At 38.0% G+C, this 11,678-nt stretch overlaps 1 protein-coding gene across 1 annotated transcript; it reads left to right on the top strand.

The window, feature by feature from the left end:
- The first annotated feature begins 749 nt into the window (after positions 1-749).
- Positions 750-11,322, top strand: thop1 (thimet oligopeptidase 1). Its single transcript, XM_079396419.1, has 13 exons — positions 750-865; positions 1,640-1,846; positions 3,124-3,272; positions 3,570-3,677; positions 3,771-3,873; positions 3,984-4,144; positions 4,263-4,398; positions 5,791-6,157; positions 8,667-8,868; positions 8,954-9,140; positions 9,704-9,832; positions 10,483-10,619; positions 10,700-11,322. The coding sequence occupies exons 1-13, from the start codon at positions 853-855 to the stop codon at positions 10,859-10,861; spliced, it is 2,061 nt and encodes a 686-aa protein (XP_079252545.1). The 5' UTR covers positions 750-852; the 3' UTR covers positions 10,862-11,322.
- Positions 11,323-11,678: the final 356 nt, after the last annotated feature.

Consider the following 11,678-nt stretch of genomic DNA (forward strand, 5'->3'; position numbering starts at 1 on the left):
AAATAATATATATATATATACGTGTGTGTGTACTGTGTATATTAATATGGTATATATAAATACAAACATTCATGTATATATAAGAAAAATATGTTGTTTATATATTAAATATACTTATATAAATTTATATAAATGTATATACATGGAAATATTTTCAAAATACATATGCATGTGTTTGTATTTATATATACATAATAAATATACACAGTACATACACATATATTATGTAAACAAAAACTTTTATTTTGGATGCGATTAATCATTTGACAGCACTAATATATATACATATACACACACACACATATATATATATATATATATAATATGACCAAACTGTGTTTGTCTTCTTACCTTTTTTTTTTTTTTTTGAACTGTTCTGTCAGATTTGATGGGAATTCAGTCCCAATCTCTGTTAACTTAGAGGAAAAACAACTGTTATGAACAGTTTTGTGGCAGTTTAAAGATCATACTGACCTTGCTGTTGTTACATCTCTCACAAAACAAAACAGCAGATGGCATCAGACCCCTAGAGTCAAATCATGGCTATTTACAGCGTTTCAGGATATCATTAAAAGCTTCTCAGGGATTCATGTACACTATGATTACTCGCTAGTCAAAGCTTTCATGGATAGTTTTCGTGAATTTTCAGGATTTTCTCAATTTGGCAAATAAATTTTACAATTACAATTTTTTTCTAGGTAACACCCCCATACTGATGATAGATAGATAGCCTTCAACCAATCGCGGGCTCCGCCGAGGATCACGTGACCGGAGCAGGAAGCGTGAGTGAGCGGCTATTATAGGTTCTTTGAATCGTTAAACACGCGGTGTTTCTGACCGACTGAGAGGAAAATGGCACCTACAGGTAAGAAATACGGGCTACGCTAAACTTCAAAAGCATGCATTGTACCACCAGAATATAAGAACCTTCACATAAATGTCTGGCTTTTAAACGAAGCCAGAGTAGTGCCGCTGTTGTGGCTCAGCTGGTGCCGCTAAGCTCCGGTCCGACCAAAACACACCAGACTTCGGCTTTTGTCTCACACTGACAGGGCCTAAGTTTACAATGCAAGAGACTCGTTAATCATAATGATTCTCTGTTTGCAAAACATTTCTTATATGTTCTTCTAACGCGGCTAATCTGTTTATAATGATGGTTTGGGGTCATCCTAATGAAATGCGCTATGTTCTAGTAGAGTAGGGTTAGCTGGTTAACCTTTAAGCTCATCACACCCTCAACAATATCGCTCATAATGACCGTAAACCGCAGTTGGCACTAAAGAGATAGCAATACATATCATTTAACCGACTTCTATGATGCATAACAGTTATGTGCGTTTAATATGCATGCATATGTGTGTGGGTGTGTATATATATAGAAACATATCATATTAAAATTACAAAAATATTATATTTTAAGTTGATATTTCTGTTTTAAAATACATTATTTAATAAAAAAAAAAGTTCACTAGCCAAGTTATTCGTCGTTAATACTGTATCGTCAGGAACAATCATAAGTACAAAGCCTAAAAGCATGGATATGTTGTTCCAGGATATGGATCTCGAAACGGGTTCTATATGTACGTCACCATTAAGTTGATAATGTTCAGCGTAAGCAATGTTGTTTTTGAATGTTCAGGTGAAGTTGTGTTTGGCTCTGGGGACCGGGTCTGTGATGACAACCGCTTGCACTGGGATCTCTCTCCGGACCGGATCCAGCAGCTTACTGAAGAGCTTGTTGCCAAGACCAAACAGGTGTATGACAAGGTCGGAGCGCTGGACTTGGCCAGTGTCAGCTATGAGAACACCCTGAAGGCCCTCGCTGATGTGGAAGTGGAGTACACCGGTAGAAATCAGTTACATTATAAATACAGTTTAATAATATAAATGCTGATTGTTCCTTTAGTAAAAGGCGTTTAACAGTTCTAAAAAATGCCCCCCTTCAGGTTTACACGTTTTGTTTTAATATCTTTGTTTTTTAATGTACTATTTTTAAATGAACGCTTACTTGACTGAAGCTTTTGTTTTGGGGGGAATATTTTTTATATTTTTGGGAATATTTTAATTAAAGCTTTTCACATTTTAGAAAACAACATGCCAGCAAAATCATAAACCCACATATAGTACAATTAAATGCATAAACATACACCATTCCTACTTGTGTACTTGTACAATGGACTGAAGCATTGTAGCGTTACTTGATTATCCATACATCATTTAAAAAAATAATAAACTGTTCGCATCAAATGCATAAGGCTTTTGAGGAATGTTTATTTGTATGTTTCAGTCATCACTGGGGTATTTTCCATATACTAAATGCCAAGAAGAGTTTTATAATTTAAATTATTATGATTTATAGTCTTAGATAAGTAAGCGATTAGAAACAATATTAATATTGATGCATTAATATTTTTTATACAGTGTCAGAATAAAAAAAAGGTTTCTTAGCACACTCTGTCCATACCAATACACCCACACAATTCTGTTACATAATTTCAATGCAGTTGGCCTTTTTTTAGCAGAAGCAGTAAATGTATGCTCTGTGCATTAACAGCCAAAATGAACAAATACGCAAAAATAAGGATGCACAAGGGTTTAACAGGGGTTAGATATGATGTAACACGTATTTTACGAAATATTTTCTGATTTTTAATAATAAACATTAATCCACACAACATTTCTGTTAATCATCTAAGTGGTTATTGTTTGTTTTGAATTACTTTTATCCTTATATTTCAATCCAGGGGTGACATTTGCAAAGAAACGTACCAGGTTTATCTATCCATCTACTTTTGTAAGCGGCATCAAAAAAAAAAAGTCTGACTGTGCAGGAAAACTGTGCAGTGGTATACGCCATTCAGCACTTTTTGCATAATGACACGCTGACCAGCTCGTGTGCTCCTCTGCGCTTCACCATTGTTCAGGTGTTGAATTAGCTGAGTTTTAATTCCAGCCAAACAAAAATTTAAATATGCCCCTTTCTATTCTTCAATTTATATTTGTTCAATAGATGTTATGTTGAATTAATGTGCATAGAATCTGAGGACCTACTGATTAAATTCAAGTATCAAAAACAACCGAGTATGTGTTTTCAAAAATGGCACTTTTTCCTTCTTTTTGCAGTTCAGCGGAACATGCTGGATTTCCCTCAGCATGTGTCGCCCTGTAAGGACGTCCGCACGGCCAGCACTGAAGCCGATAAGAAGCTGTCAGAGTTTGATGTGGAGATGAGTATGAGAGAGGATGTTTATCAGAGAGTCGTGGCTCTGGAGGTGAGCAGGGAGCGAGCACTAACACATCTCCCTCAGGAACTAAACGCTAGTATCTCTCAGGGAAAGAACTGAGGTCTGAGACAGCTGAGAAACCCTGCTAACTGACTTAACCAAATAAGTCATACATTAGTGTGTTGTTTCACCAACTTGTGCACAACGTTTTGCTATGCATTTATATAAAAACAATTAAAGATGATGGAAGTTTGTAAATTCAAGCAACTGAATTTTTAGTTTATAATGTCTTGTCATTTTTAATTAATTTATAAATAAATCAAAATAATGATGTACTTTTAACAGGAGAAGCTCTCAGATGAGAGTTTAACCCTTGAGGCCAAGCGTTACATGGAGAGACTCATTAAACTTGGCAAAAGAAACGGCCTCCATCTTCCCAAAGATACGCAGGAGGTCAGATATTAAAATCTCCCTTTCAGTTTGCTGTGGAGCAGTAAAGCAAACGCTCTCTTCCAGCCTATAACAGTTTTATATTCCCTGTAACAGGAGATCAAAAAGATCAAGAAAAAAATGAGCACACTGTGTATCGATTTCAACAAACACCTGAATGAAGATACAACTTGCCTCCATTTCTCTCATGAGGAACTCGGTGGGTTTCTTTTCAGAGAGGCACTTAGTGCTTGCATGAACAATTATTTTTTTCTTCTCTTACATGTAGTTTTGAAAATATGATATGATTGGTGTAAATGCTTTTATTAGGGGGGCTTCCTGAGGATTTCCTTAACTCCCTGGAGAAGGATGACTCTGGAAAACTGAAGCTCACTCTGAAGTATCCTCATTATTTCCCCACCGTGAAGAAATGCTTCGTCCCAGAGACACGGAAGAAATTAGAGGAGGCTTTCAACTCGCGTTGCAAAGAGGTCGGACATCCCAGAAATCACCTGTATCCAGAACTAGAATGCGACCCAATAACACGATGCTTTAAAATAATTGCAGTGTATCATTTTCATAATGCTACTGTAATGTTTCCCCTGACAGAAGAACTCTGCTATCCTGAAGGAGCTTGTGGAGTTGCGCTCTCAGAAGAGCAGCCTGCTGGGCTTCAGCACTCATGCCGACTTTGTCCTTGAGATGAACATGGCCAAGACCTCCAAGACGGTTGCAACTTTCCTTGGTAATGACTGATATCTTTACATGGAAATAGACAAGAATCTCACATATATAAAATAACAAAGTTGAAACCCGAGCTGAAACTCTTAAAATGCTAGTGTGTCAAAACATGCATTTGAGAAAATATTTTATTTAATGACAATTAAGCTTTTTTTTAAGCAATTCAATTGATCAAAAGTGACTGTGGAGATAATATACAAGACAAAATATTTCCATTTCAAATAAATGCTTTTTTAACTTTCTATTTATCAAAAATCCTGACAAAATATGTTACAGGTTCACAAAAGTATTTGCATCTGTTTGCTTGATGTTTGAATCAGGTCTCCTCTGTTGGAATAGGATTGGCTAGCTGGCACTGGAGCCTTTGGTATTGCAGGAACAGAGTATTGGGTTGTTTTTGTTCAGACCAACGCAAAAATCGACCCATGTTTTTACCCTGCAAACACACAGAGCTGTAAATAGGCGCTTTCACACTGCGTAGTTCTGGGAACTAGCCAGCAGGGTCGTTCCTAGAGAACCAATTTCTCCCTCCTGCCGTCTTCCTGGTTTCATTCGCACTGGCAGCAGGAACTCTGACGCGGCCGTCAGCGACATCTTTATTCGCAGCATTTACCAAAACATAAACAACCGGTGAATAGAGAGCGCCGTGATCGGAGCTGTTTTTGTTGTGTGACGTGATAACGGAGATTGAATGTAAACGCACAAATCTGACTAAATCTCCTATGACAACTTGTAGTGTTATCATCGTGGCTGAGAAAAGAACACAATGCTGCAGACAACAGGTAAACACCGTTAGCGCCGTTTTCCATGTTCGTGATTTTTCATGGCTTTTTAAAAATAGCTGATGTTTTGCATGCGTTTGGCCAATCAGCGTACACTTTCGTCACTGGTAGTTCCTATAGAACTGTTTTAGACCCTGCTCTAAATTAGTTCCTGCAAACGGAGTTCCTAGAGCTAAAACCGTTCCTGGGGTTCCGCCAATAGTTCTCGGAACTATGAAAAGGTTCCTCCGGTGCGAAAGCGCCTAATGTGAACTGGTGGATCCATTTAAAAAGATAATTCATTATAAAAATCTTAACAGTAAAATGTGTTTAAATATAATAATTAATACTTTTGACTTGTCCATTTTCTTAAAAATGGTTTAAAACCTGAAATGTGAAGTGCATCATTTTTATAAAACTTTTTATTTTTTTGAAAACTTGTATCTGGACTGTAAATCATGCTTTTTACAGTTTAATATGTTATTATAGAAATGGCCCTACCCTGCTCATAAAGTATTAATTTTATTTGTGCAGGTCTTAAAAATCTTGCAGAATCGCTGTTCTCTGTTGAAAATAGTAATTTAGTACATCTTTGTCTAACCCTTTGTCTTTCCATTATCTCCTGCACACTGTAGAGGATCTGGCTCTTAAACTGAAGCCCCTGGGTGAGCAGGAGAGGGCTATAATGTTGAAGCTAAAGGAAAAGGAGAGCCAGAAGAGGAATCTGCCCTTCACTGGAGAACTCCACGCCTGGGACACGCGCTACTACATGACCCAGGTGGAGGAGACCCAGTATGCAGTGGATCAGAACCAACTGAAGGAGTATTTCCCAATGGATGTGGTGACCAAGGGCCTACTGGACATCTATCAGGAGCTGCTCAATCTCACCTTCCAGCAGGTGGAGGGCGCGCCTGTCTGGCACGATGATGTTACGCTGTACTGCGTTAAAGACCGCACCTCCAGCCAGGTTGTCGGCCAGTTTTATCTGGATCTTTTCCCCAGGTGAGCACTCAAACTTGCATTTTACAAAAAAAAATTCTAGGGATCATGCCGGGGGATCTGAGTGTTCTTCTCAAATTGGGATTCAGGGACCGGAAAATTCTTACAATTTTTTGCTATCCTCTTTATTTTTTTGTATTTAAGAAATAGGTTAATATGTTTTATTTAATACTTCCTAAGAATGTTCTTATCTTTTTTTTTAACAAATCTTATATAAATCCCCAAAGGTAAGCTTTTTAATGAATTTATTGGATGGTTTAAATGAATTGAAGGTAGTAAACTGAAAATAAAGTTGTTTTTTAACAAAGTATATTTTAAATAATTTTTTTAAATTATATTTTAGTTAATAATCACTTAATAATGTTAAATCATGTTTTACCATTTTCATTATTTAATAATAATCAGTCGTTTATAAACATTGAAATTATACATAATGCAGTATAAATGTTTTGATGAATGGAATTAATTGGTTCTATAAGTTGTTGAAATATAAACATTTAAACAGTGGCAGTTTTAACCCGTTTTCATGATGGAGCTATTCAAACATGCATTAAATAATAAAGACAGCAAGTTAAGTAAACATACAATGAATATTTAATATAGTGAATATATTTAGTAATAATCCTCTCTAGAGGAAACTATGCAAAATTATATTTATGGTTTGATACAGTTGACAGGATTTGAAAGCTAAGACTTTCATCTCAAAGGTAACAAAGCACAAAGATATTTAGAAGTTTTGTTCAGACATCAACTACAGAAAACAGCGCAGACTAAAATATATTGCATACTGAGACGGTCAAAATGCAGAGCATCGCTGTTTATTGGAGGCCCGTTTTAAGTGTGTTGGGCGAAACCTAAAATTCATTTTTGGGCAAATATTTTTGGTTGGTGAAATTTTGGTGCATCACTATTTGAAGTGTTTTTCATTGAGTTGAATTGCAAGTCAGATAACACCAAAGGCTGTCATTTTCTTCTTATGAAAAAAATAAAATGTTCTTAAAATATTTCCTAAGAATGATACTTGATTTTTTTTTTTAACAGGAATTGCACATAGGAGCATTCATATAAACTTCTTTGCTATTTATCTTTCATTTATAAGTGAAGTGACATTCAGCCAAGTATGGTGACCCATACTCGGAATTCGTGCTCTGCATTTAACCCATCCAACGTGCACACACACAGCAGTGAACACACACACAGCAGTGAACACACACACACCGTGAACACACACCCGGAGCAGTGGGCAGCCATTTATGCTGCAGCGCCCGGGGAGCAGTTGGGGGTTCGGTGCCTTGCTCAAGGGCACCTCAGTCGTGGTATTGAGGGTGGAGAGAGCGCTGGAAGTTCACTCCCCCCACCTACAATCCCTGCCGGCCGAGACTCGAACTCACAACCTTTGGATTACGAGTCCGACTCTCTAACCATTAGGCCACGACTTCCCGACTTTCTTGCATTTCTTAACATTTTTATGAATCCGGCCCCTGTATCTTGGAGTGCTTCACTGTCTGATTTCTGAGACGTAGAACCCATTCTTATCCTGAATGCAGAGCTTAATCTGGATCAGAGGTCCCCAACCGGGCCGTGGAAGAATTGCTACCGGGTCGCAAGGACGTTCTGGGAAAAATGTGTATAGATTTAGTGTATATATACTCTTATTGCGTGTTAATGATTGCTCTAATTGTTCTTTAGTTTCATTGTATGCGATTGATATGGAGTATCAATTTGACGATTTCATGTTTAAAGATTGCTCTGCTCTGTCATAGCCTAGGGGTTTAACGGAGCACAGCTGATCCGTGATTCGTACGGACCAGACCCCACCATTCGGCACCATAGACTGTAAAAAAAAACTCCCGCAGACCCAATCAACCGTAACGACATGCCCCCTTTTTATAGCATCAAATTACTAGCTAAAATCAAACTTACCACAAAAACGAACAATTTAACATATATCAGCGTGATAACAACTACCTTAAATGACCAAAATCATATTTTGGAAAATTGTATTGGAAGGGTAATACATTTTTTTGTTATGACTCAAGTCCCATTCGTTTACATGGAGAGGGCGGGGTTTATGACCTGTACTGCAGCCAGCCACCAGGGGGCGATCAAAGAGCTTCAGTTTCCAATATGAGTTCGGCACGCATGTGATTCTTAGATTAATTTGCCAATTTACACGTTCAAGAAATTTTAAACCACAAGAATAAGAAATGAAAGAGAACTCGGATCGTTACTCGCGCGCTGTTTTTGCCACAGCGTGCACGAGACGTCTTTCAGACGGGGCGGGAATACAGAGTCGGATCCTCTTTCACTCTCCCTGCATCTAAGATACATAGACATGAATAATGTCAAAAAGCCTCAACTGCATTGTCATTGTGTGCTTGAATTTTGTTTTTTCTTGTTTCTTGCTTATCCGAAAAATCATCATCTGACTGTGACTGAACCGGTCTGTGGTGTAAAAAAGGTTGGAAAGCCCTGATCTACATTAACTGCAAATTCTCCATTATCCCTGCAGGGAGGGGAAGTACGGCCATGCCGCATGCTTTGGCCTGCAGCCCGGCTGTTTGCTCCCAGATGGGACCAGGCAGATGGCTGTGGCTGCCATGGTGGCTAACTTCAGCAAGCCCACCGCTGACGCACCATCCCTGCTGCAGCACGATGAAGTGGAAACGTACTTCCATGAGTTTGGACATGTGATGCACCAGCTTTGTGCCCAGGTCTGAATTAGGGCTTAAAGTGACATTTAGACAACTATTTTGAGGTCTGTAAAGTTTAAATATGGACGTTCTTCTGTTTGGTCAGGCTGACTTTGCGATGTTCAGCGGGACTCATGTGGAGAGGGATTTTGTGGAAGCTCCGTCTCAGATGTTGGAGAACTGGGTCTGGGAGAAGGAGCCCCTGCAGCGCATGTCCAAGCACTACAAAACAGGAAACCCCATTGCAGAGGAGCTTCTGGACAAACTCATGAAGTCTAGACTTGCTAACACAGGTGACCATAGAACACGCACGGGTCATTTTCACAATTAAAAACATCAACCACTAGCTAGCGTAAAGTTAACATAACAAATGTTTACCGTTTGCTCACACTTTCCTAGTCTTATTTTGAACAATTCAGTAAATGATTTTCTGAAGGAAAATAATTGTCAGTCACTTTATTTTAAGGTCCAATTCTCATTATTAACAAACCATTAACTATGACTTTTGCCTCAAACTAGTAAGTTAAACTCAGTAAGTTAGTACGGTAGTTGTTTAGGTATTGGGTAAGATTAAGGATGTAGAATATGGTCATGCAGAATATGTGCTTTATAAGTACTAATAAACAGCCAATATGTTAATAATATGCATGATAATAAGCAACTAGTTAATAGTGAGAATTGCTCCCTATACTAAAGTGTTACTGAATTGTCTTTGTAAGCTGTTTTTCACAATACAATGACTCTGAGATGACTTTTTCTCGTTTGTAACGCCCACTTTTCGCAATTTAAAAAAAGTCCCATCCTTAAACATTTATTAAATCCTCTGGCCTACTGACTTTTTCTTCCTGTTTTACAGGACTGTTTAACTTGAGGCAGATTGTTCTGGCTAAGGTGGACCAGGCTTTGCACACAAAGGGTGGGCTCGACCCGGCTGAGGAGTATGCCAGACTTTGCCTGGACCTCCTGGGAATTCCTTCTTCACCAGGTGAAGTGAGATTTAGGTCTCAGCAATATAATACAAATTCATTTATTTTTTAACCCCTTGATGAATATCCAATATGTAATTGCTCCGCAATGGCTTAAAGGGCAAATAAATGGAAAATTTGTTGCAGAATTGTACAGCATTATAACATTTAAGAAATATGCTTCAAAAACAGTAAATAAAATGAACATCACTGTAATTGTTTACCTCAAATCACAAATTAAAAAGGAAAATGTTATATCTTTAATGAAGATATGTTCATTACAATATACAGGTGTGCACATAAGTGGTGCACATGCACAACCTAAATAAATAAAAAAAAGTGCTGTGTAAGGCCGCTCATTTGAGTACCAACATGATTGACCGCTGTTAATGCACAATCACCGTTTTAGATTTTCTCAGTATTTTGAAATGTGAAAAGTGTGAGCACCAAACCAAATCTCCTGGCGTTCTCATGAGAACCAGACTCCTCCTCAAACTTACGTGCACCACTGACAATACATTGGGAAATGGTTCCTGTGGCGATACTGGTTGGAAAGATCTCTGACAATCAGATTTGAGGACTGGAACAAACTGTTATATATGCATGTTTTATTGTTATCAGCACCTCCTCATTCTCATTTTCATATTTTTTTATTTTGGTGCTCTTATAGGGACAAACATGCCTGCTACCTTCGGTCACCTGGCAGGAGGATATGATGCTCAGTACTACGGTTACCTGTGGAGTGAAGTCTTCTCCATGGATATGTTCTATGCCCGTTTCAAACAAGAGGGCATCATGGACCCTAAGGTTAGATGAACGAATAGTGCTTGTGAATCCTGTGTGTAAATGTTCTTTGAGTCTACTCATGTTTCTGTGTCGTCTCACAGGTGGGTCTGGACTACAGGAAGTGCATTCTGAAGCCTGGAGGATCTGAGGATGCTGTTGACATGTTGAAGAAGTTCCTGGGAAGAGAACCCAAGCAGGATGCTTTCCTTCTCAGCAAAGGACTCACGGTTGAGCTGGAGCCGGGCAAGCCCTGCGCCTGCTGACTGCCTGAATGTTAGGCTAAGCACTTAAAGCCTCAGACTGATACCTCCTAAAAAACCCAAAAAGCTCATTCACTTATAATCTTCTCCCAACCCTGCACTTGTGCAAAGAACTTTCACTATGAAAGTTTGAAGCCTTGTTTTAAAGTTGAAAATTGTATTGACATCTGTCTAAAAAAAAAAAAAAAAAAATCTACAAATGACACTCTTGTTGCGTTTTAACTGTTTTCTGTTGAGCGTAATGAATTCCCTGTAGATGATGTCAAGGAGCTGCTTCAGTGCACTCATAACACATAATTCGGCTGATGTCACATACGGGACTCCAGCTACATGATTAACAGCAGGTCACCAGACAGCAATATCTTTGCTTTGTTTTAATGGGAGAATCTCTCAAACAAATGTCCAGCTCGCTTCCCGCCCCAAAATCACAAGAAATAAAATTTTGCATAAAGAAAGCTTTAAATTAAATGTTTTGTTTTTGTTTGTTTTCTTTACCTGTGACTTTGACTTAACTTGACATTAGATAGATAGATAGAAAACAGAAATATATTAATGTTATAATAAACAAACAAATATATATTATAAAAATAGACCGAGAAACAATAAATGCATTAAACTATACATTACAATTATAACAAATGAATAAATCATATAAATGAAAAACTTCAAATAATGAATAAAACACAAATATAACAAATACATTAAATTATAAATTAAAATGCCCCACGGACAAGACCACGGGAATCAGATAAGCCCTTTACACAATCTGACCTGGCTGGGGTTGGAATTGAACTGCGGGTTTCGTCTGTCCAGAGGAGAA

Source organism: Barbus barbus (genome assembly GCF_936440315.1).
Source record: "Barbus barbus genome assembly, chromosome: 37".
NCBI classification, from domain to species: Eukaryota; Metazoa; Chordata; class Actinopteri; order Cypriniformes; family Cyprinidae; genus Barbus; species Barbus barbus.